This window comes from Colias eurytheme, chromosome 10 (genome assembly GCF_061535395.1).
Source record: "Colias eurytheme isolate Ceu_HAF_F1 chromosome 10, ilColEury1 Martin Lab GWU primary, whole genome shotgun sequence".
NCBI lineage: Eukaryota > Metazoa > Arthropoda > Insecta > Lepidoptera > Pieridae > Colias > Colias eurytheme.
The window spans coordinates 1,983,799-2,011,448 of NC_142989.1; the positions used below are offsets into that span (position 1 = coordinate 1,983,799).

Below are 27,650 nucleotides of genomic sequence, written 5' to 3' on the forward strand. Positions count from 1 at the left end.
GTAAATATAAAAAAGGGAAAGATGCGATAATTATTATAGAAGTAATTACTGTAAAAGGGAATGCTAACACGTCGAAATAATATATTTATACTCAGTGCACATGATCATTGTTCAAACCTTCGAAAAGGTTGCGTGATATTCAAATAGATAGGTCATGTTTTATTAAGGCTTATATTATAATACAAATAAAATCATAGTTTTACCTAATGATAGAATTTGAGTTAGCCGTACAATAGATATATGAAGTACATAATATATTAATAGGATAAGAAAATATAAAAATACAGCTAAGTATATGAATACATTTCAATTGGCTTGCACATGTAATATGAATGAAAGTGTACAATTTTTCATAGCTTTTTTATGTTTTAATAATCTCCAAGGTCTTGTTTTTTTTTTAAAAAGGAGTGATGTGTTAACACGTATTTTATAATACTAGTGTTGATAGAAATTATAAAATGATATATTTATAACTACTATATTCAACCTTAGAAGAAGAGTCACATACTACAAAATATATTTTATTTGTAAAACTTACAATACTTATAAACTTAATTGTTGATTCAACATAGAAACATAATCTTTGAAACGATACCAATTGTGTTTATTTAACACTAAATATCATAGTAATTTGTCTTAAATTAGTCGCGTTAATGTGATGTATTTTTTCACTTTTTCCAGCACTATAATAATCTCTAATAGCAAACAATTTTGCTAATAATTCATAAACTTCTGTTTATTAGCATGGTTATTAACTATTTCTGAATCATATCAACAAAATATGGATATGAAATTATTTATCAGTAACTATATTTTAATATTTTGTCTCGCATTAACTAATTAAAGCTATCCCAGACAATTTTATAGTATTGTGCTCATTTTAACAAGAAAGCAATTGTGCTAGTTTTTTTGGTTTATTTTTCAATTATTCGTCTAATAAATATACAATTTCAACCAAATAAATTACACATTTTGCATATTATAATATAACTATTTTAATAGATATTCTTTTATTTACCTACTGTTATTTTAATTTGATATGTATTGATCTAAATTTATAAGTGAATGAAAATATAAGCATACTTTAAAATTATCAAAGTGATAATAGGTGTACTTATTTCTATATATTGATATCTGAGAAATACTTTTTTCCATACGAAATAAAAAGAAAATTAAAGGTATAACTGTCTAGTATAGAGATAGAGAGATATCTAGGATAGAGTTACTTTTCAAATAATATCGGTAAAGAATAATATAGAAACAAATATTAATACTTATTCACTTTCAGTTCTGTACTTGAATCAAAATTATTATTACGTTCTCCAAACCAAGGTTTTGATCCCAAATGCCTTCAATAAATTAGAATATGTATTTAAGTGTAAGACATAATATTTGCATGCACTTTTAATAAGTACGATATGTAATACTTTAAGTTCCATTCATAGTTTTCCGAACTTGTTCAAGATTAATTGACATAGGTAAAATATTATAATCTATCGCTAAAGATTCATACTATAAATATTTTGTTCAATTTTACTAAATTCATAAGATGATTTCCACTTAAAGCATTATTTCTACACAAATATGTGACACTATTTTATTAAGTCAGGTTTGATAGAGTTTTTTCTCATTATTTTAAATATCCCGTGAATCCGTTCTATCGTTATATGCCTACTTAATAAAATAATCCCATAGAATATAAATATTATATAGCTTTACCGTTTATAGATTAAAGGGAATCAAAATAGACTACTATCTATTAATAGCATGTACTTAAATTCTTGCAGAAATGTGCCGATTTTTGTATACTTAGAAAAGTTACACAATATATTTTTACCCTAGGCTCAGTGCTTACAGTAGGTACTTCGTGTAACGATACATTGGTATAGTATAGAAAAGTGTTTTCGATCGGATACGGCGATCTAATTAGAAGGTAACATTTACAAAATACGCTATTATTTTGTCGAAGTCATAAGATAATCGGAATTCATAAGATTTACGAATGGTATAGTCGATAGCATCCTAAATAGATGTAAATATATTGATAAAAATTCTCACATCGTATTCATTATTTCTAAATATCTATGAAAATGTTTTTAATACAAAAATCTAAAATCCACTACAATTACGATATGTATCAATTGCTATTTAAGCAGAGGCACACATTGATATGTTTAGTGATTAAATGTCGTGAAAGCGGAGCGTCACTTTAACAATTAAAGCTCACATATATTTCTTTCTATAATACCAACACCCAAACAACATACCCAAGTACAACACGACGTTAAATATTAAAATAAATTTAACTTATATTTAACTAGCCTCCCTCGACGGGAGTTAATCCGAAGAAACTCAACTACTTATCACACTGAACTATAAGATAACTATAAACTATATTAAAGGATCAACGTAATATAAACATAGAATCAGCAGGAGCGAAACTATAACTTCAATAATATTGATTGCGTCAACATAACGCTAGGTTGAGTGAAACTTAGTTATAATTGGATATATTTTCTACAATACTGTTGCTACGAATGTGCTAAACGTCTAAAGAGCCGCTGATGTGGCGAGGGTGGTGAGCAGGACTATGGGCAGAGTGGTGCCCGCGACGCTGCTGTAGGGGCCCGTCACTGCGCCGTCACATGGTACATGTTCCAGCTCTGAAAATGTATTATAATCGACTTAGTAATATAATCAAATATTGTGTTGTGTTTTCAAGTGTGAATAGAAATGAACAACCCTTATAAGATGGGCAAGAGAGCCATTTACTTCCTTCTGCAAAAGGGCAATTTAAAATTTACTTTGAGTTTTGGACAAAATATTTAACGAAATTGTAGAGTCCATTGTGATTATTCAAAGAATAGCTGGTAGTTATAGTATAAGAATTGTATATTTGTAGACCGTAGTATATTTCTTATTGTTTCATATCAAATATACCAAAAATATCGATATATAAATTGAAGGAAGAATAGCTTCGTATAATATTGAATAGAAATACAATACCATACGTATTATGGGAATTAAAAAAAAAGAATTTTGGGTATTTTTCCTGTAACGATGACGTGTGGATCATATTGCTATAGCCTATTTAAACTAAGTATTCGATGATAAGTATAATAGATGTTCTCTTTTATAACTTACACAAAGTTTGACTCAAAATTGTTAATAGCAGCCTATAATAAAATTTGCGGTCTAAGGCAAAGATAAAGCCAAGCGGATTCGAAGCCGCAAAGCAATCTTTTATTTTTCTATTTTTTTAAATTTTCAAATAATTATCTGCGATACTTCACTTCTCCAACGTAATACATTTTTGCAATTTCACATTTCTAACAAAAATAGTTGTGTAGAGAAAACACTTTTCAGTACAAAGCAAAGGTCAGCCTTAACGAGATTGCATGAAGCATAACAAATTACGTAAACTCAAGAGGGCGGCGTGAAAAGACGTGACACGGAATTAAAATTTATTTAAGCAGCCTTTCTAAATGGCATTTGAATAGATATGTAGGCTTTTTACCAGCTACTAATTAAATTTGGGAATTGTTTGAATATTCTTGCACCAAAATTGCGTGGTGAAATTAACAATCATTATAATTGTGTTTGTTGTAAAAGAAGTTAAAGAAACATCGATATATTGGTGTATATTAGAAGTGACAAAAGAATATACAATGATTTTGAATAGAAATGAGTACGACATAGATTTTAGCTTATCCTACATGTCACGCGACGTTGATTTTGATCTAAAACCTTGAAATACTAGGCCTAGTAGTCTTATTGTAGGACAATACTAATGAAGGTATGGTAATTAGGGCACATGGTGGCAATCAAGTGAATCGATTTTAGAACTTAAATGTATAGGTACTTATTATTTATTGTTTTACTACACTATAATTGTCTGGATGTAGACTATCCAATAGTAATAAAATCAACTACTCTAATTATTACGCCTATAACATTCTTAGGATAAGACGTTTTATCAGTGTTTGCTGCTTTAACGGTTAAGAAATTGGTATAAAGCCGTCTGCAATAACGACACTTCATAAAACTTTTAATCTTAAGTGGAATAGTTTGGAAAAGGAAAAAAATAGCACTGTTACCAGGCGCCGCGTCTGTTCTATCTCTATTTCTATCAAAGTATAAAAATACTAGGCAATGTGTCTGTAGGATCTATCTTTATATGTAGCATAAAAACTCACCATCAAGCTTATGAAGGAAATCGTTCCAAAAGGCGCACGCTGATGCGCGGGGCCCCCGGGGCCCAGCGGGGCCGCTAGTACCATCAGCTGTATACGTATAGTAGTGGGGCGACGACCGCGAGTACAGAGGCCACTTCTCGTCCGGTTTGTGAGGCTTCCTGAAGCGTAGGCAATTACGTTTTTATATGAATGGAAAAAGTTGTAAACTGTTGATGTACTATGTTGCTTTATAGACGTTGCGTCATCAGATGTTGAGTTCATTAGCATTTATTTCTTTGGTATTGTGATTACTTCTGAGCTATGTCTAAATAAAAAGTAAGTATGGTTGTGAACTTACACAAAGATATTACATTGATAACAAAAAAATAAATTATATGTAGTTTCATTGAGATAAGTAGGTATAGAAGATATATTATTTAGAAATAGGTATCTAAATTTTACAGAAAAATATTCCACGTTCATATAAAGTGTGAGAATAATGGAAAATCTTAGTAAGATTCATAAACACACACGTCAAACGACAATTCACTCTAAGCTACCTACTCTTTATTTCCAGACTGTTAATTTTCTAACTACTAACTTTTAACAAATTGGTATAACTAGCCCCTAATAGTCCAAGAAACTTACCCAGTAAGTGCGAATCTAGTAAACGACTGCATGATATGAGCAGCCAGGTCACGTTCCCTGGTGTGGTACTGCAGGGACATGTTCAAGGGATGACCGAACACATACTCCATCTCGTCTCCATGCATCACGCCCATCCATTCGCCCCAAAGACTTGTGCTTGTGCGCTGAAATATTTAAATAATAATAGATTAAAGAAAGAAAAAGAAAACCCGACTTAATGCTATACTTTTTACTTTTTAGTGATCGGTGACTAGGATGTTGACGAAGTTTATGAAGACGCAGTATGAACGATAACGCTACAACTGCTCATCATGATCAAAGATAACATAAAAGGAAAATACCAGAAAAAGAAAAAGATCACAGTATATCAATAATCAATATTGTGGCCTAGTTCAGAACCATGAGGATCTAAGGTAATACACAAATGAAATTCAGTTGTCCTCAATAATTTTTTATCAAGATACGCATCAAGGTATGATAATACTTTATACATAATGTAATGCACAAGGCCACCTTATCATGGTGGAACCTATCGATATAATAATGGAAAAGAGTTGACATTATACGTAATAATATCGATAGGTCATTAGGGCATACGCATTCTTGCACCCTAAATAGTACACTAGGGCCGACACATATCTAATACTAAAAAGTAGTATTAATGACATACTAGTATAAAGCGCGTCACACACGGTGAAGATACTATAATATTTTATCTTAAGATACTGTTATATTTTATATTACAGTATCTTAACGCTTCCGGTATCAGCGTTCGGACCATCATTTTTCTTTTTGTCATTGCGTACCACCCACCCCTGTGGAACCGCCATCCTGTTACAAATGACGCGAAATTTTGTGGGTCATTTGTAACAGGATGGCGGTTCTACAGGAGTCTTAGTACGCAATGACAAAAAGAAAAATGATGGTCCGAACGCTGATACCGGATGCGTTAAGATACTGTAATATAAAATATAACAGTATCTTAAGATAAAATCTTCACCGTGTGTGACGCGCTTAAACCGTTTGACTCAAATAACACCGTGACAACCTTTTCTCATTTATATACTCCAAAATCATAAAACACTTTGTAAATTGAGAATTTAATAGAACTCCAACAAAATTTGAGATAATAAATTGGTGTTTCATAGCGTTTCTGTAAATTAAAACCAGGAAATGGTACAGAGGTTTGCTGAAATTGTTCCATATTAAAAGGTGTGGTTACGTGAGCTCTCTTTAATAATTCACAGCCTGGTGCTCGTATGTAGTCAGCGAAACATTAACTCCATTTAAAGGTCGGAGTATAATATTATTATCTACTTACGTAATTGGTACTTGCTTTTAAACACTTGTAAGTGGGAAGTGTATTACTTTATTGTACTTAATCGGTTTGATGGTTTCACATGCAACATAATATTATGTAGTTATGAAATTGCATAATATTCACATCACTACATAGTATAAAACACGCTTTCTCTGTCCCTATGTCCCTATGTCCCTATGTATGCTTAAATATTTAAAACTACGCAACGGATTTTGATGCGGTTTTTTTTAATAGATAGAGTGATTTAAGAGGAAGGTTTTAATATATAATTGCGGCGAAGCCGCGGGCGGAAAGCTAGTACGATTATAATCTTTTAGATAGAGCTTACAAATAGGATCTGACGGAGTCATAGGCATATTTTGAAAAGTTGTTAAGTTTTATCGATTTGTGACATAATTTTATCTATTGTATTACAAAACGATAAATACTAAAACGTTAAATGGAGTCATTTCACATCTTATTGTTAACTAGGGGTTAAATATTTGATCACATGTCCTACAATATGAATGACTCTATTTCACAGCAAACAACATAATATTTTCCTTGTTTCTTAATTATATTTTCAATAGTCACGCTACATGTCTCCATCAGGATAAGAACTTCATAATATTATAATGTACCTACACGTTACACGTTTAAATTTTCATGCCCAATTTTCGTAATTTATTGATTAGATAATTGTCTAACTTCGTAACTACAAGTTGTACCTACAGCCTATGTGTATAACTAAGTATCTACTAGATACTGAGTATATCGATCCTTTTTGTGTGGGTACTTCAGTCTTTCTTAACTGAGATAGATTAAAATTGTTAAGCTGATTGACTTACAATATATTACAATAGAACAAATAGATGTTGTTTTATTACTATATATTTTTCAGTATCATTCTCCATTTAAAATATTTTATATACTTTGATATATTAAAATAAAATAAGTAATATTAAATTAAAATCTTATTTATCTTATAGGATTTTAGGTACCTAAGTATTTAATTATAAATTAATACCAGAAACAACAACACACTTGTCATCAGTACCGAATGTTACGTCTTGGTGCTTGAGTAGCTAAGCAAATAATGCACAACAACATAAAATCAAAGAAAAGTGCACTTCCCTACACTATCATGAAGGACTTGAATTCAGTTCATTATCCATTCTTTTTGTAACAAGCCTTGATGGACAAAGAGTGGGTTGTCTTCAAAGCGCTATTTTTGTCTTTAGCAAGGGTATTTTCCCGTCGCATTATGTATTCAATCTTGAAAATATTATCAAATGGAGTCGGTATCTAGAACAGTCCTCTAGAGATATGGTCATATGAAGTAAAAGCTTTTCATTCCCTGTTTTTTATTTTGTTACGTACACGCTCAAAGAGTTCGAGCACGAGTTCAAAGACAGTTTTATGTGACGTCACTAAGAAAGTCAGTGACATGTTTAATAATAAAAGTTATTCGTCGTCAGTCTATTTCAATCTGTCAGTCAGCATTCATACTGTTATAAATGAGGAAGTGTGTCTGTGTTCACGTTGCAATAGAGGAACTGTTTGATATTATAATGTTTAATGCCATGAAGCATGGGGGTCGAATCTAAATAGGGTTTTTAAAATTAATAAAAAAAAATAAACAGATTTGGTACTTCTAAAAGTAGCTTTAAAACTAACTATTATCTAGATAATATCTTCCATTCATAGACTCATTCACGCAATCACGCATAATATAGGTAATGCAAACATCCAAAAAACAATTGATTACTACTGCTAGCTGTTACTGCTCACAAACACTTGAATTGTATTTACACAGTTAAACAAAAACACAAACAGACCTGTTTACAAGAATTCGATGGAAAATTAAACAAATATATCAGCCAAAATAATTAAGCTAGCTACAATAAAATTACTAAACGAAAACGGAACGTCTGTCACGTCTCGAAATAGCGCGTTGTTAATCTGCTGACCTTTGCCTTTTGGTTTCGCCGACTCTAATTTAATATTGTCACATGTCTGCTCTTATGATATAAAAATCTCTAGGATATTTGAATAAGAAACTCATAGTCTACTTAGTTATTATATTAGAGTTAAATAACTGGGCAAAAGTAAGATCGTCGATCTTACTTTTGCTTAAACTTCAGGCCAAAAATCCAGGTGACTGTTAGATAACCAAACGATTATAAACACAATTTTTAAAATACAGACACTAAACTTAAAATCTTTAAAAGCTCAAATCATTCACTCTTTAAGTATAGAATAATTTATGATGATTTCAAAGTATGTAGTAATAACATAAATTAGTATGTATGATATTAATAATAAAACCCATTAAATAATGAAGGATGTCAAGTCGTCAACGATAGGGGCGCGATGTTAAGTGCTCTTTTTGAGTCAGTGACTGTGGAGCCCTATTTTTATAACAGAATCAAATAAAGAAATCTGTATTAGCACTGTTGATTCCCTAAGTAGTGAGTTTTTTTAAGTATTATTTAATTCAATTATGTATTTTATTTCTCTGTAGAAATAAGAAAAACCGTAGCTAATAACCGTAGAAATACATAATATGTATTATAATATTAGTTATTTTGCAAATCCACTGAAACTGAAATTTGGAATGCGGTTATAAAATGGCCTGGTCATATAGATTTATTTATAGGAAGTAAATATTTGTTCAATGAATAAACCAGAAAATGTTCGTGTATTTTCTTGATTTTCTTGATTCAGATGAATTCTCAATTCAGAGGAAAAATGTATATTCGAATTCAATCGCAAATTGATTAGGTCATATTTATTTTTACAGGTGACCTAAATGCACGGCCGTCTAACGACAAATCACCATCACGGCTGCCCTTCCTAACTACTTGATTTATTACCTCACATTTTTTCATATTACGCTTAATGGATGTACTTTTTTGCTTAAAAAATTATCTTACTTATTACGAAGACTGAGTAATAGTAGGCTAGTATAATAACATGTTTGGGGTGTACCTAATGAACAATCATAATATAACCTTATGATCAGAGCCAACTTAACCAGCTCCCGTTGCACCATATTTGTGTGTCGCTATAGAGTTCCCGGTATCTACTGATTAATTAATAACTCGAATCATGTCTTAATTATATTTTAAGTTCAAGTGTCAATGCAAATATTAAGTAATAAGTTGTAAAGTTTTAAGATGATTATTTCGTATTTTCTTGTCTGCAATATCCAGAATATAATAGAAATAACTTTTATACGAGCTAATCTACAAACTAAAGCCATATTTAAGTTCATTCAAAATTTACTTCTTCTGGCAAATAACTTCATGCACAAGAATGATCCATAAAAAATGGACGACCTAAACGTGCATACATAGTTCTAGGATGCAACTTCGTCAAACGAGAGGCTGAACTAGTAACTGGTAAATACTTAATAAGCACTTGGCAGAACTCCAAAGCGCCACATGAATTTCAAGTCAATATGCAGAATTAAATTGATTTTGCACTGGTGCTTCAAAATTTATGTTTGGCAGCTCACACACGATCAGAAGCATTGTTCTAAAATTGACGTTGAATATAGAATGCACATCTATTCAAGTGTAATCTCAAAGGAAAGAATAGCTGCAGTAACTATACTGAATTGAATAACAAAGATAGGATACTCAAGGGAGAGAGATCACGAACAATAGCGTTTTGTGCAAGTGGTATGACGCACATGTCAATGGCAAATCTAATATGCAGCACTAAGCTGCGCATTCCTCACATTTCCTTACTGAACTGTGATATAGTTACATTTTCATCCAGGTCTATAGCCAACATAAATAATGAACCTTTGTACTTACGAAGTAGATGGTATGCTTTTAATTTTTCAATTTGTTAATATTTAATTCTCTGTGTGTTTATATTGTCCATAGACCAATTTATAATATTTGGATTATGTTGACTGAATTTATTGGAGACCAACGACCGTGTATGTTTCGTATTTGGAAAACTCTTTCAAATATACGACCTAAAAGATTTCGCACACTTCAAATTGATTCTACCTCTACGTAAAACAGAATTTCTGTCTCTCTAAGTTATTAGATAGATGCATTTCATAACCATTTCTGTGAAAGCTTTTAATTTGAGCATTTGCATTTACAGATCAATATTCTTCATATTCAGATTTTGTATCCGATATTTCATTAGTACGGGAATCTATGGGTATATTAACTATTGAAAAATTCGATTCAAATTTGTAAAAAACTGCCGTCAGAGGTTTTTCAGTACACCAACATATTCGAAAGCCGTTTTTCCAAAAGTACAGGCGTCCAATTTCAGACTACCAAATATATAAAAAGAAGGACACAAAAGGTGAAAGACCTTTAAAAAATAGATCTTCGAAACATATTTGATGTAAATCTCAGCTAGACCTGGGCAAAGGTGTTACAATGTTCAAATTCAATTGTTCAATAGCTAAGACGATTCGATCTGAGGGGTCACAGCAGGTCAGGTAAGTGACCGGCTTGTAGTGTGAAGAAAATCAATCTTTGAAAATTGTATCATGTGTCATGTCTCGCCAGGATAATAAAACTTCGAGTTTCTAATATAAATGGAATATTTATTTACGAGTATTGAGGATCATTCTGGAACTTCGTAAAGTTAAAATAACTATCTGAATTTATTATATTAGTTTTACTAACAAATATTGTATGTTGAGATGTGAGTTACAAAGTACCTATACAATTTCTAGCATTTGAAAATGATTGAAATAAAACAAATTGAAGTATTTCATAATATTATATTATGTTGGAAGACATTCTAATCGCTGAGGAGCTTATCATGAAATCAAATCTTTTCTTTTTCTTTTATAATATAGGTTTTTAGTATAAAATTATAGTCGAAGAAGCATAATTCAAAATAATTGGTCCAATAAATTTAACATAAAAAACAGATCAAACACAAAATTACAAGTGAGTCAAAGCTTTATTAATTCAAGCTACGTTATAATTTTAAATTGAATCAAAATTCGCTTATAACGTTCACTGATTCCTTTGAGCTATGCTGAAGAGTTTAGCAAAAAGCGAACGTAGCCGAGCGGTCCTTTAAAAGAGCCCTTATGTTTGGTTCGTTACCCAAATTAACGTGTTAGTACCGGTTTGCTCGTTCGCCGTCTTGGCAAAGAGTTTGTGATTTTATATGTAACTAGCAACCTTGGGATTCGTATGACTGTGTCATCTGTAGTTTTTGTAGGTTCACTTGCACTGTGGTGAACTTATGCCATTGTATTGTGAAGATTTAACTAATTATCATCATTGTTTTGTTTCAACGGGTATTTTTGTAATTTGAACATCCTTCGTTTTATAAAAAAATTGTAACATATACAAAACATACAAATAGTATATAAATACCAGAGTCAGAAAGTTGAGACTTATCTGTTTAAAAATTAAAACCAATACAATACAAATTGGAGTCACTATATTTTTGGGAAATGGTGGAAATTTTGCCTGGCTTTTCATAACAGCAGTTGTTATAAAATGGAAGTTACGACAGAACGCTGAATGAAAAGCATTCAATTTTAATTGCAATTAAATAATGACATGTGGTTTGAGAGCGTGTGTCATAAACTTTTATACAACTACTTCAATATAATAATTCCAAAGATATTTCAGCTGTTGACGTAGGATTTTTTTTTTAATTACCTCTAACTCCTATTCCAATATAAAAAATTACGATCCTTTTACTAAGTGATTACTAAGATAATTTTATCAACTTTTATAAAGTACTACCTAAAATAGGCATTTCACGATAAAACCAACCAAATTTTATATATTTTTTACGGTGTGTTAAAACTTCATAAAAAAGTTATAACTCGCAAAATAGCTGCTATTTTAGCACCTATGAAAACAGTGAAATAGATTCGGCACGCGATTCATTCATTATTGTATTTCAAGTTTCAAACACAAGGGAGGTTAGACATTAGTGGTACCTACATCTAATTTTCTGAATGTTTTGAGAAGTTTGCGGAACTTTAATGACTCACATGATTGCTGTTTGCTATAAAAAACCGGCCAAATGCGAGTCAGACTCGCTCACCGAGGGTTCCGTACAAATCTGTTTTTAATATTATGTTGTATGTAGGTAACTTTAAAATTTATACTTTTCACAAATTTTCCTTTATCTGCGTTACAAGACGTTGCTTGTAGTAAGACGTTGTTTCGTACCAAATTTCGAGATTACAGGAAGTAACTTGTGGGTTTCGATGCCTTTGCGAATGTCGAAAATTTGCAGAATAAACCGCTGTATCTTTTGGTGGCGTTGGCTTAGAAGTTTCATTTTTTTCACATCACGATAAACTTGAGTATTTGATATAAATTTCGTTTTGATCCACTCGTTCCTACAGACACACATGCTAACAGACAGATTATTTATTAAGGATTACGTTTCTATTCAGTTTCGAAACCCTAAAAAGAAACAAATTATACCTGAGCGACGTTGCAGATAATTTTGACTGCCAAAACTGGTTCGACGAGAACACGCTACATTATAGCGATATATTCCCTTTTTTGTCTTTCCGATTTGGAAGACAAAAAGGGATTTCGAATTACAAAAGTGATTGTTATACATTTCCTTTTTTGGAAACCTGATAATACTCATCGTATATGTCTCGTATTTTCTGCTTTTTCACAGCACCCTCGTATTGTTTAATTAATTTTTATCGACTTAATACGGAATACTTACATACATTACAAGTATTCATTTAGACTGAATCCTTCGTACTGCATTAATCTTCATTAATCATTATCATGCACTGTTGCCCTATCAGAATAGGTAAAAATTACGTAGATAATTCTAAACACATGTAAATAAAATAGGTAGCTATATAACAATCGGTTATATCGATATTTTTATATCTTAACTTCGATCATATTTCGTCTTCTTTTTTTCACAAATTCATGTAAGAAAAATAACTCTATCACAATCAGTTATGACAAAACGAATATAATATCTAGACTGATAATTTTTAATCTTCATATTATAAATGAAGTACACACATACACACAAATCGTTACTAAAATAAGAACCAAACAATAAGAACATAGTAGGTACTAGAAACATTAGCTCTCTAGACACAACTTTACAATACAATTTCCCTTTTCCTCAGGTCGTCCTATCCTCTTTCTATCCTGCAAAACCAAATTTCCTCACGCTTGAGGCTGACGCAATTTGTGTGAATACTTTGTGACATGTGTCGAGTTTCTGCAGCGAGTTAAATTAAATGACGCATGTGTCCACGTGTAGGATTCAGTGAACACGGCTTGGAAATGCGAAGTGTTTTTATTTAATGTTCAAATTTTGGTCCTGCTGTTCTTGAGGGGTTTAATTCAAGGATTATTTATGTTTATTACGCGAATTAAAGAAGTTGATGATTATGAAATTAATACTACGGAGTTTTTAACCGGCTCTCCTCTGTAGAAAGCTTTCCATAAAAATAAATTATTATGTAGTTATCTTGACCATTCAAAAGCATTTCTAGAAGAAGTTTAACTGATCAAATAAATGTTTGAGTATGAGTTTGAAGGGACTTAGTACCCTCCAAGTATTCGTGACGATTAGATGGGTGAAATAATATAATGGATGAATCGCGTTTTAAAAAGTAATTTATTAATTGATTAGTTTCCTTCATCAATTATGAGTTTACTTTTTGTAATATTGATAATACTTCAATGCTAAGACAAACTGATGTATTTGTTAACGTTTTGCTCACATGTGGTCTTGTATGTTTGTGTCATTCTATAATATAAAAATGAATCGCAAAATGTGTTGGTAAGCGCATAACTCGAGAACGGGTGGACCGATTTCGATAATTCTTTTTTTATTATATTCCTTGAAGTACCGTAATGGTTCTTATGTAGAGAAAACATAAATATGTACCACGGGCAAAGCCGGGGCGGACCGCTAGTATTATATAAGAATGTGTTTATATATTGTTTTATTAGGCTACACGCTTAAGGAATATACTACTTACCATACCGGGAAGTATGTTGGAATACTTCAATGTTAGGTGTCATTCCGAAAATTCATTAAAATGAACCATAATATTAATTGTTCCTCAATTAAACTCATACCTGCATGATGTCTGCTATCAATTACCAAAACATAAACAACAATGTACTTACGTGTGTGAAGTAATAATAGTAGACATCAACCTCAGCATCAGCGAGCACTTCTGCGAAGTAATTCGTCGGACAGACGAAGAAATAATCACCCACGACGTCAGCAATCATCTTCTGATTCAAGTACCCGTCTGTGATTTCCTCCCAATCGGTGTACTGTACGATAATAGAATAAACATCGGTAAATAACGGTTTTGTTCTAAGCCCTAAGATGGCAGTTATTGTTAGATTAATATAATGCTATGTTTTTTTGGTTTTGAGACGGTCCATTTAACGAAATTCTAATAGATAATTTAATTTTTGATACGTTTGCTATCCAATGCAGTTGTAAGGCCTAAAATATTAGATAATATTGTGAGATTAATAAATGATGTTTGTTTTTTTTTGTTATTAACAAAACGTTAGGAGGTGAAAATCTGAATACTTAATTGTTACTTTTCCATCCAACACAGAATAAATGTTTCATATTGATATTTGTTCAATTCTGCAAATTTCATTTATTCTTTTTCTATGTAATGGATAATAAATATTTAAATTCTTGATATTTCTTAAGATATGATTACAAAATTGACTTTAGCGCCAGTCGATGTACATGCATTACAGTACTCTTAAGTTAATCATCTTATAAGTGTCGAATTACTGAGAAGTTAACAAGGCAAGGCACCGGCATTATTAGAAGTCATTCCAAATGGGACATCCTTATTATTTGTTTCTGTAATGACGTGAATCTTGCGGATCGCACAATATCACTATTTTGGTTTAAAGCAATTTTTTTTTTCAATGGATTTCATAATTTAAAAGGAACGTTCTGAATCGTTGAAATAAATTAAAGTGTAAATAATTATAATCTAGGCTCCTTTTTAATGATATATTTGTGATTTTCTGGAAATAGGTTCTATCTACATCATAAATTACACCATTGCAAACTATTGCACGCCTCATAAGCGAAGCGTTGAGGTGGGTACTACTGTCACTTCGCGCAAAACATCTGATTTTTCAAACTTAAAATGTCTTTATGTATCATACATTGCACTTGTAAGATAATACATACACACACATATTAAGAAAAAACACTATTTTTAACGTTCATGATATTTTTGATGTCGTTTTTTTTATTTAAACTAGTTAAAAAACAGTTTAAAAAAGTTCTGTCTTGGACGTCCGTGTGTCTGTATGTGCGGATCCTTTTTCTTGTTAACACGATAGCGACCGAAATACTTTACTAATCGAGTCTTGTTTTTTCTCTTACGCTTGAGTATGCTCAGGAATAGAACCCTTTCATTTTTCAGGGTCTGATTCGATGTGGTTTAATTGTTATTAAATAAACAAAAATAATAATTAATAAATATTTATTAAAAAAAAATTATGAGGCGTGCACTTTTGGATTTTCCAAATTATATTTTATATGCACGCACGTGAAGCTCTCCTTTAAATATATAAGGATTTGACGTAATGGTTTGAAAAAAATTCAAATATCATATCACATCAACACGTCCAATTTATTGGTAAGTACATAATATAATAAAATATTTATTTATACGTACTTGGAAAACAATCGCTTCCCTTTTGATCTTGGAGAATTCCTTGAAAATTGTGTCGATAATCTCCAAAAACTTTTCGCGTTGCAGAAAACTAGGGCCATCTTTTTCGAAGTAATCCAGAAAATCGTATAGCAAAAAATAGGTACCTGCAAAAAAGAACTTATTATTTGATGATACTCGGTTCAAAATACTTTGACATCATATTAATACGAAACTGTAATATAAGTATAGTGTAATATAAGTATAAGTATAACTTTCTTTATCATATATATATAAAGCTACACTACCACTGACTCACTGACTGACATCGGTTTTCTCGGAAACTACGCGGAAAGTGGGGGGGATAATGACGTGATCGTGTAGAGGTGCGCCGAGTGACCAGAGGAAAAATATAGCGATCTCGATCATCTTCGTAAACCGAGTGGACCCCTGGAGGTGCGCGAAAACGGTGATACCTGGAGGGGGGTGTCTGAACAAAAAATGCTCGGAACTGGTGGCGATTACCAGGGGAGGTGGAAAACTGGGGATTTTCGCGAAAACAAGATGGCCGCCGTACTTTGCCAAAATCGCCGTTTATGAATCCTTACGTCTCAAATTTGGCACACGTGCTCTGTTCGAGCCGGCGAATCGATCGGTGCCCCGTTCGAGTGGCTCCGGGCCCCCGTTTCCAACTTCCATACAACGTAAAATCCAACGGCCCGCGGAAACGGTGCGAGTTGAGTGGGGGGTCCCGGAACTAAAAATGATCACCACCCTGGGACGCTACCAGGGAGCCATAGTGGGTCGCTCGATTTTGGAATTTTTCCATTTTTGGCGCAAACATAAAAACGTAAATTTAGACGAGATGGCGCAACGGAGAAATACACCAATGATGCATTCGTACTCGCCCAGCTCCCAGGATATCCAGAAAAATACGAAATCTTAAACTTTCCCTCATCTCGCGAAGACGGTCAACGGCCCGCGCAAACGGTAGCTGCTACATCTGGGGTGCTAGAACTAAACTTGGAGTAGACCTCGAGCAATTACCACAGATAGTGAAAAAAATTCAAAATGGCGGAAAAAATGGCCGCCGCCATACAATTTCTAAAACGGCCATTTCTGGGCCGATCGCGCTGGAACTTGGCACAGGGGCTTGAATCGAGCCGCACATTAAGGTGTGATACTCATAATCGAGTTTCCACCGCTGGTTTCCGAGTTTCATACAACGCAAAATTCGACGGCTCTCCGAAACGGCGCCAGATAGCCGGGGGGTGTAGAACTAAAAAATGATCAGGAAGATGGGGCGCTACCAGGGCAATGGAGAAATTTCAAATTGGACGCAATTTTTTTTTTCAAAAATGGCCAATTTTTCGAGGCAAGATGGTGGCGCCGGTTATTTCACGATCGGTCTGAAAATTGACATTTGTGCTCTTATCGGCCATATTTACAAAACTGCATACTCAGAATCTCTCTCCGACCCCTGGTTTCCATTTTCCATACATCACGAAATTCAACGGCTCTCTGAACCGGTGGCAGGTAGGTCGGGGTCGCCGAAGTAAAAAATGCTTCAAAACTTGGTCCGCTTCCAGGCATATAAAAATTTTTGGTAAAAAGCGAAATTTTTTTTTTTCGAAAATTTTGTATGGAAATTTCCATAGTAGGAAGGGTTATTGAATAGCAACGGCAAAAGACGGCGCCGCGGGCTGCTTGCTGCCCGCGCACCGCGCAACCTCAAAGGTCGACAGCCTCCCGGAGTAGAAAATATTTACTAACTTTTGAACTACCGCACGAGCCAAGCGAGCGAAGCGAGCGAAGCGAGCGAATCACGGCAGCGGCTGGCGTAAATATTCAAATAGGTAGCGAGGAGCGAAGCGACGAGCGAGTAAGGTTAACTTTTGAACTACCGCACTAGCCAAGCGAGCGAAGCGAGCAAGTCACGTCAGCGGCCTGCGTAAATATTCAAAGAAGTAGCGAGGAGCGAAGCGACGAGCCAGTTAGGTTAACTTTTGAACTACCGCACTAGCCAAGCGAGCGAAGCGAGCAAGTCACGTCAGCGGCCGGCGTAAATATTCAAAGAAGTAGCGAGGAGCGAAGCGACGAGCCAGTTAGGTTAACTTTTGAACTACCGCACTAGCTAAGCGAGCGAAGCGAGCAAGTCACGTCAGCGGCCGGCGTAAATACTCAAAGAAGTAGCGAGGAGCGAAGCGACGAGCGAGTTAGGTTACTTTTGAACTAACGCACTAGCCAAGCGAGCGAAGCGAGCAAGTCACGTCAGCGGCCGGCGTAAATACTCAAAGAAGTAGCGAGGAGCGAAGCGACGAGCGAGTTAGGTTACTTTTGAACTAACGCACTAGCCAAGCGAGCGAAGCGAGCAAGTCACGTCAGCGGCCGGCGTAAATATTCAAATAGGTAGCGAGGAGCGAAGCGACGAGCGTGTTAAGTAAACTCTTTAACAGTTTATTATGAAAAGTCACTGCCCACTATCGATTAGACACCTCAAAATGATGAAATTCGGGGATCACGTTTCAAGAATTTAACCAATATTTGAATAAGTAATTTATAAACAGTTTCGACTGACTGTAGAATCGCTGTTAGCAGATGTAACAAATGGACAGGAAATTCAAATGCATTTTCAAATGACTGAAGATTTCTGCCCTGGGATGAGCCGCGAGCTGCTTGCAGCTCGCGCACCACGCACCCTCGAAGGTAGACAGCCCCCCGGAATAGAAAATATTTGAATGGGAAATTTATAAGCACTTCCGATTGACTGTGGAATCGCTGTTAGCAGGTATTTACAAATTGACGGGGAATTTTTATGCATTTTCAACTGACTGAAGATTTCTGCCCTGGGATGCTTCGCGGGCTGCTTGCAGCCCGCGCACCACGCACCCTCGAAGGTGGGCAGCCTCCCGAAGTGGAAAATACTTGAATGGAGAATTTATAAGCATTACCGACTGACTGTAGAATCGCTGTTAGCAGATGTAACAAATGGACAGGAAATTCGAATGCATTTTCAAATGACTGCCCTATGCCCTGCTTCAACCCAGAGGCAAAAGAGGCTCGCGGGCTGCTTGCAGCCCGCGCACCACGCACCCTCGAAGGTCGACAGCATTTCAAAATAGAAAATATTTGAATTGGGAATTTATAAGCACTTCCGATTGACTGTGGAATCGCTGTTGGCAAATAATAACAAATTGACGGGGGATTTTGATGCATTTTCTAATGACTGCCCTATTGCTTCAACCCAGGGGCAAAAGGGGCTCGCGGGCTGCTTGCAGCCCGCGCACAACGCACCAGCTAGTTATAATATATAAAGCTACACTACCACTGACTCACTGACTGACATCGGTTTTCTCGGAAACTACGCGGAAAGTGGGGGGGATAATTATGTGATTGTGTAGAGGTGCGCCGAGTGAGCAGAGGAAAAATATAGCGATCTCGATCATCTTCGAAAACCGAGTGGACCCCTGGAGGTGCGCAAAAACGGTGGTACCTGGAGGGGGGGTGTCTGAACAAAAAATGCTCAGAACTGGTGGCGATTACCAGGGGTGGTGGAAAAATGGGGATTTTCGCGAAAACAAGATGGCCGCCGTACTTTGCCAAAATCGCCGTTTATGAATCCTTACGTCTCAAATTTGGCACACGTGCTCTGTTCGAGCCGGCGAATCGATCGGTGCCCCGTTCGAATGGCTCCGGGCCCCAGTTTCCGACTTCCACACAACGTAAAATCCAACGGCCCGCGGAAACGGTGCGAGTTGGGTGGAGGGTCCCGGAACTAAAAATGATCACCACCCTGGAACGCTACCAGGGAGCTATAGTGGGTCGCTCGATTTTGGAATTTTTCCATTTTTGGCGCAAACATAAAAACGTAAATTTAGACGAGGTGGCGCAACGGAGAAATACACCAATGATGCATTCGTACTCGCCCAGCTCCCAGGATATCCAGAAAAATACGAAATCTTAAACTTTCCCTCATCTCTCGAAGACGGTCAACGGCCCGCGCAAACGGTAGCAGCTACATCTGGGGTGCTCGAACTAAACTTGTAGTAGACCTCGAGCAATTACCACAGATAGTGAAAAAAATTCAAAATGGTGGAAAAAATGGCCGCCGCCATACAAATGCTAAAACGGCCATCGCTGGTCCGATCGCGCTGAAACTTGGCACAGGGGCTTTAATCGAGCCTCACATTACGTTGGCATACTCATCATCGAGTTTCCATCGCTGGTTTCCGAGTTTCATACAACGCGAAATTCGACGGCTCTCCGAAACGGCGCCAGATAGGTGGGGGGTGTAGAACTAAAAAATAATAAGAAAGATGGGGCGCTACCAGGGCAATGGAGAAATTTCAAATTGGACGCAATTTTTTTTTCAAAAATGGCCAATTTTTCAAAGCAAGATGGTGGCGCCGGTTACTTTACGATCGGTCTGAAAATTGACTTCTATGCTCTAATCAGCCAGATTTACAAAACTACATACTCAGAATTTCTTTCCGACCCCCGGTTTCCATTTTCCATACATCACGAAATTCAATGGTTCTCTGAATCGGTGACAGGTAGGTCGGGGTCGCCGAAGTAAAAAATACTTCAAAACTTGGTCCGCTTCCAGGCATATAAATTTTTTTGTTAAAAAGCGAAATTTTTTTTTTCGAAAATTTTGTATGGAAATTTTCATAGTAGGAAGGGTAATTGAATAGCAACGGCAAAAGACGGCGCCGCGGGCTGCTTGCTGCCCGCGCACCGCGCAACCTCGAAGGTCGACAGCCTCCCGGAGTAGAAAATATTTATTAACTTTTGAACTACCGCACGAGCCAAGCGAGCGAAGCGAGCGAATCACGGCAGCGGCTGGCGTAAATATTCAAATTGGTAGCGAGGAGCGAAGCGACGAGCGAGTTAGGTTAACTTTTGAACTACCGCACTAGCCAAGCGAGCGAAGCGAGCAAGTCACGTCAGCGGCCGGCGTAAATACTCAAAGAAGTAGCGAGGAGCGAAGCGACGAGCGAGTTAGGTTAACTTTTGAACTACCGCACTAGCCAAGCGAGCGAAGCGAGCAAGTCACGTCAGCGGCCGGCGTAAATACTCAAAGAAGTAGCGAGGAGCGAAGCGACGAGCGAGTTAGGTTACTTTTGAACTACCGCACTAGCCAAGCGAGCGAAGCGAGCAAGTCACGTCAGCGGCCGGCGTAAATATTCAAATAGGTAGCGAGGAGCGAAGCGACGAGCGTGTTAAGTAAACTCTTTAACAGTTTATTATGAAAAGTCACTGCCCGCTTTCGATTTGACACCTGAAAATGATGAAATACGGGGATCACGTTTCAAAAATTTAACCAATATTTGAATAAGTAATTTATAAACAGTTTCGACTGACTGTAGAATCGCTGTTAGCAGATGTAACAAATGGACAGGAAATTCAAATGCATTTTCAAATGACTGAAGATTTCTGCCCTGGGATGAGCCGCGAGCTGCTTGCAGCTCGCGCACCACGCACCCTCGAAGGTATACAGCCCCCCGGAATAGAAAATATTTGAATGGGAAATTTATAAGCACTTCCGATTGACTGTGGAATCGCTGTTAGCAGATATTAACAAATAGACGGGGAATTTTTATGCATTTTCAACTGACTGAAGATTTCTGCCCTGGGATGCTTCGCGGGCTGCTTGCAGCCCGCGCACCACGCACCCTCGAAGGTCGACAGCATTTCAAAATAGTTTGGAAAATCCAAAAGTGCACGCCTCATAATTTTTTTTTAATAATTATTTTTTATTAATTATTATTTTAGTTTATTTAATAACAATTAAACCACATCGAATGAGACCCTGAAAAATGAAAGGGTTCTATTCCTGAGCATACTCAAGCGTAAGAGAAAAAAAAAGACTCGATTAGTAAAGTATTTCAGTCGCTATCGTGTTAACAAGAAAATCCTCGGCACATACAGACACACGGACGTCCAAGACAGAACTTTTTTAAACTGTTTTTAAATAATTAGTTTAAATAACAAAAATGACATCAAAAATATCATGAATGTTAAAAATAGTGTTTTTTCTTAATATGTGTGTGTATGTATTATCTTACAAGTGCAATGTATGATACATAAAGACATTTTAAGTTTGAAAAATCAGATGTTTTGCGCGAAGTGACAGTAGTACCCACCTCAACGCTTCGCTTATGAGGCGTGCAATAGAAAATATTTGAATTGGGAATTTATAAGCACTTCCGATTGACTGTGGAATCGCTGTTGGCAAATAATAACAAATTGACGGGGGATTTTGATGCATTTTCAAATGACTGCCCTATTGCTTCAATCCAGGGGCAAAAGGGGCTCGCGGGCTGCTTGCAGCCCGCGCACAACGCACCCTCGAAGGTCGACAGCATTCCAGAATAGAAAATTTATGAATTGGGAATTTATAAGCACTTCCGATTGACTGTGGAATCGCAGTTAGCAGAAAATTATAAATGGGCTTGGAATTCTAACACATTTTCAAATGACTGCCCTATTGCTTCAACCCAGGGGCAAAAGGGGCTCGCGGGCTGCTTGCAGCCCGCGCACAACGCACCAGCTAGTTATAATATATAAAGCTACACTACCACTCACTCACTGACATCGCTTTTCTCGGAAACTACGTGGAAAGTTGGGGGGATTTCGACGTGATCGTGTAGAGGTGCGCCGATCGACCAGAGGAAAAATATAGCGATCTCGATCACCTTCGAAAACCGAGTGGACCCCTGGAGGTGCGCAAAAACGGTGATACCTGGAGGGGGGGTGTCTGAACAAAAAATGCTCGGAACTGGTGGCGATTACCAGGGGAGGTGGAAAAATGGGGATTTTCGCGAAAACAAGATGGCCGCCGTACTTTGCCAAAATCGCCGTTTATGAATCCTTACGTCTCAAATTTGGCACACGTGCTCTGTTCGAGCCGGCGAATCGATCGGTGCCCCGTTCGAGTGGCTCCGGGCCCCAGTTTCCGACTTCCATACAACGTAAAATCCAACGGCCCGCGGAAACGGTGCGAGTTGGGTGGGGGGTCCCGGAACTAAAAATGATCACCACCCTGGGACGCTACCAGGGAGCCATAGTGGGTCGCTCGATTTTGGAATTTTTCCATTTTTGGCGCAAACATAAAAACGTAAATTTAGACGAGGTGGCGCAACGGAGAAATACACCAATGATGCATTCATACTCGCCCAGCTCCCAGGATATCCAGAAAAATACGAAATCTTGAACTTTCCCTCATCTCTCGAAGACGGTCAACGGCCTGCGCAAACGGTAGCAGCTGCATCTGGGGTGCTCGAACTAAACTTGGAGTAGACCTCGAGCAATTACCACAGATAGTGAAAAAAAATCAAAATGGCGGAAAAAATGGCCGCCGCCATACAAATGCTAAAATGGCCATCGCTGGTCCGATCGCGCTCAAACTTGGCACAGGGGCTTTAATCGAGCCGCACATTAAGTTGGCATACTCATAATCGAGTTTTCACCGCTGGTTTCCGAGATTCATACAACGTGAAATTCGACGGCTCTCCGAAACGGCGCCAGATAGGTGGGGGGTGTAGAACTAAAAAATGATCAGAAACATGGGGCGCTACCAGGGCAATCGAGAAATTTCAAATTGGACGCAATTTTTTTTTCAAAAATGGCCAATTTTTCAAAGCAAGATGGTGGCGCCGGTTACTTTACGATCGGTCTGAAAATTGACTTCTGTGCTCTAATCGATTAGATTTACAAAACTGCATACTCAGAATTTCTCTCCGACCCTCGGTTTCCATTTTCCATACATCACGAAATTCAACGGCTCTCTGAACCGGTGGCAATTAGGGCGGGGTCGCCGAAGTAAAAAATGCTTCAAAACCTGGTCCGCTTCCAGGCATATATTTGTTTTTGTTAAAAAGCGAAATTTTTTTTTTCGAAAATTTTGTATGGAAATTTCCATAGTAGGAAGGGTATTTGAATAGCAACGGAAAAAGACGGCACCGCGGGCTGCTTGCTGCCCGCGCACCGCGCAACCTCGAAGGTCGACAGCTTCCCGGAGTAGAAAATATTTATTAACTTTTGAACTACCGCACGAGCCAAGCGAGCGAAGCGAGCGAATCACGGCAGCGGCTGGCGTAAATATTCAAATAGGTAGCGAGGAGCGCAGCGACGAGCGAGTTAGGTTAACTTTTGAACTACCGCACTAGCCAAGCGAGCGAAGCGAGCAAGTCACGTCAGCGGCCGGCGTAAATATTCAAAGAAGTAGCGAGGAGCGAAGCGACGAGCGAGTTAGGTTAACTTTTGAACTACTGCATTAGCCAAGCGAGCGAAGCGAGCAAATCACGTCAGCGGCCGGTATAAATATTCAAAGAAGTAGCGAGGAGCGAAGCGACGAGCGAGTATGGTTAGCTTTTGAACTACCGCACTAGCCAAGCGAGCGAAGCGAGCCAGTCACGTCAGCGGCCGGCGTAAATATTCAAAGAAGTAGCGAGGAGCGAAGCGACGAGCGAGTTAGGTTAACTTTTAAATAACTGCACTAGCCAAGCGAGCGAAGCGAGCAAGTCACGTCCGCGGCCGGCGTAAATATTCAAATTGGTAGCGAGGAGCGAAGCGACGAGCGAGTAAGGTTATTTTTTGAACTACCGCACTAGCCAAGCGAGCGAAGCGAGCCAGTCACGTCAGCGCCCGGCGTAAATATTCAAAGAAGTAGCGAGGAGCGAAGCGACGAGCGAGTTAGGTTAACTTTTGAACTACCGCACTAGCCAAGCGAGCGAAGCGAGCAATTCACGTCAGCGGCCGGCGTAAATATTCAAATAGGTAGCGAGGAGCGAAGCGACGAGCGTGTTAAGTAAACTCTTGAACAGAAGCGACTTTAGGGCGATTCCCAGTCAAACAAAAAAACTACGTAGGTTAAAAACTATTAAAACTACATTAAAAAAACCGACTTCAAAAACGGAAAAGTAGGTTCTTATTTTTAGTGCCGAAAGCATACTGAATTTGATTTTAAACGAAGCTACTAAAAATTACGAAAATTTTTGAAACAAATAAAGAAATTTTTATTTTATTTATTTATTTACTAAAAAGACTGAAGTTTTCAATACGTAATAATATACACATCTTCACACATTTATTGAGTGAATGAGCCAATCGTTCACGCTTTATAAGCGTAGGACTTACACCAAGAGTAGTGTAGTTTTTATATCGAAAATAGCCAATTTTTTGTATTGCGAATAATGTAATTGAATTGCAAGTAGGTAGTTCTTGTATCAAAAAATAGCGTAGTTTAATAAGTGCTTAGTGCTTGGCACCGACTTCAAACCTATATAGTGAATAACACAACTAAATAATATGTAGTAATTAATTATTTTTTACTTTTCCGTTTTTGAAGTCGGTTTTTTTAAAGTAGTTATTTTTATAGTGTAAGTTGACTGTAGTCCTATGGCCTTGCATTTAGATATTTTTAGTGCCGAAAGCATAATGAATTTGATTTTAAATACTTGAAGTTTTCAATATGTTTTATACATCTTCACACATTTATTGTCTTGAACAGTTTATTATGAAAAGTCACCGCTATTGATTAGACACCTCAAATAAATGAAATTCGGGATCACGTTTCATAAATTTAACCAATATTTGAATAAGTAATTTACAAGCAGTTTCGACTGACTGTAGAATCGCTGTTAGCAGATGTAACAAATGGACAGGAAATTCGAATGCATTTTCAAATGACTGAAGATTTATGCCCTGGGATGAGCCGCGAGCTGCTTGCAGCTCGCGCACCACGCACCCTCGAAGGTGGACAGCCCCCCGGAATAGAAAATATTTGAATGGGAAATTTATAAGCACTTCCGATTGACTGTGGAATCGCTGTTAGCAGATAATAACAAATTGACGGGGAATTTTAATGCGTTTTCATATGACTGAAGATTTCTGCCCTGGGATGCTTCCGCACCACGCTCCCTCGAAGATGGACAGCCACCCGGAGTGGAAAATACTTAAATGGGGAATTTATCAGCATTACCGACTGACTGTAGATTCGATGTTAGCAGATGTAACAAATGGACAGAAAATTCGAATGCATTTTCAAATGACTGCCCTATTGCTTCAACCCAGGGGCAAAAGGGGCTCGCGGGCTGCTTGCAGCCCGCGCACAACGCACCAGCTAGTTATTATAATATATAAAGCTACACTACCACTCACTCACTGACATCGCTTTTCTCGGAAACTACGTGGAAAGTTGGGGGGATTTCGACGTGATCGTGTAGAGGTGCGCCGATCGACCAGAGGAAAAATATAGCGATCTCGATCACCTTCGAAAACCGAGTGGACCCCTGGAGGTGCGCAAAAACGGTGATACCTGGAGGGGGGGTGTCTGAACAAAAAATGCTCGGAACTGGTGGCGATTACCAGGGGAGGTGGAAAAATGGGGATTTTCGCGAAAACAAGATGGCCGCCGTACTTTGCCAAAATCGCCGTTTATGAATCCTTACGTCTCAAATTTGGCACACGTGCTCTGTTCGAGCCGGCGAATCGATCGGTGCCCCGTTCGAGTGGCTCCGGGCCCCAGTTTCCGACTTCCATACAACGTAAAATCCAACGGCCCGCGGAAACGGTGCGAGTTGGGTGGGGGGTCCCGGAACTAAAAATGATCACCACCCTGGGACGCTACCAGGGAGCCATAGTGGGTCGCTCGATTTTGGAATTTTTCCATTTTTGGCGCAAACATAAAAACGTAAATTTAGACGAGGTGGCGCAACGGAGAAATACACCAATGATGCATTCATACTCGCCCAGCTCCCAGGATATCCAGAAAAATACGAAATCTTGAACTTTCCCTCATCTCTCGAAGACGGTCAACGGCCTGCGCAAACGGTAGCAGCTGCATCTGGGGTGCTCGAACTAAACTTGGAGTAGACCTCGAGCAATTACCACAGATAGTGAAAAAAAATCAAAATGGCGGAAAAAATGGCCGCCGCCATACAAATGCTAAAATGGCCATCGCTGGTCCGATCGCGCTCAAACTTGGCACAGGGGCTTTAATCGAGCCGCACATTAAGTTGGCATACTCATAATCGAGTTTTCACCGCTGGTTTCCGAGATTCATACAACGTGAAATTCGACGGCTCTCCGAAACGGCGCCAGATAGGTGGGGGGTGTAGAACTAAAAAATGATCAGAAACATGGGGCGCTACCAGGGCAATCGAGAAATTTCAAATTGGACGCAATTTTTTTTTCAAAAATGGCCAATTTTTCAAAGCAAGATGGTGGCGCCGGTTACTTTACGATCGGTCTGAAAATTGACTTCTGTGCTCTAATCGATTAGATTTACAAAACTGCATACTCAGAATTTCTCTCCGACCCTCGGTTTCCATTTTCCATACATCACGAAATTCAACGGCTCTCTGAACCGGTGGCAATTAGGGCGGGGTCGCCGAAGTAAAAAATGCTTCAAAACCTGGTCCGCTTCCAGGCATATATTTGTTTTTGTTAAAAAGCGAAATTTTTTTTTTCGAAAATTTTGTATGGAAATTTCCATAGTAGGAAGGGTATTTGAATAGCAACGGAAAAAGACGGCACCGCGGGCTGCTTGCTGCCCGCGCACCGCGCAACCTCGAAGGTCGACAGCTTCCCGGAGTAGAAAATATTTATTAACTTTTGAACTACCGCACGAGCCAAGCGAGCGAAGCGAGCGAATCACGGCAGCGGCTGGCGTAAATATTCAAATAGGTAGCGAGGAGCGCAGCGACGAGCGAGTTAGGTTAACTTTTGAACTACCGCACTAGCCAAGCGAGCGAAGCGAGCAAGTCACGTCAGCGGCCGGCGTAAATATTCAAAGAAGTAGCGAGGAGCGAAGCGACGAGCGAGTTAGGTTAACTTTTGAACTACTGCATTAGCCAAGCGAGCG

General features: G+C 37.5%; 1 protein-coding gene across 1 annotated transcript in view; it reads right to left on the bottom strand.

Moving 5' to 3' along the window:
- Positions 1 to 1,221: 1,221 nt before the first annotated feature.
- The window catches only part of LOC149905023 (acetylcholinesterase-like), a 58,958-nt gene continuing 32,529 nt past the window's right edge, over positions 1,222 to 27,650 (bottom strand). The window contains exons 3-7 of the mRNA XM_090106145.1: positions 15,806 to 15,948; positions 14,265 to 14,417; positions 4,824 to 4,987; positions 4,197 to 4,354; positions 1,222 to 2,663 (exon numbers count right to left, since the gene is read on the bottom strand). Coding sequence (XP_089962271.1) covers positions 2,551 to 2,663; positions 4,197 to 4,354; positions 4,824 to 4,987; positions 14,265 to 14,417; positions 15,806 to 15,948 — 731 coding nt within the window. The 3' untranslated portion in view covers positions 1,222 to 2,550. The remainder of the gene's footprint in view (positions 2,664 to 4,196; positions 4,355 to 4,823; positions 4,988 to 14,264; positions 14,418 to 15,805; positions 15,949 to 27,650) is intronic.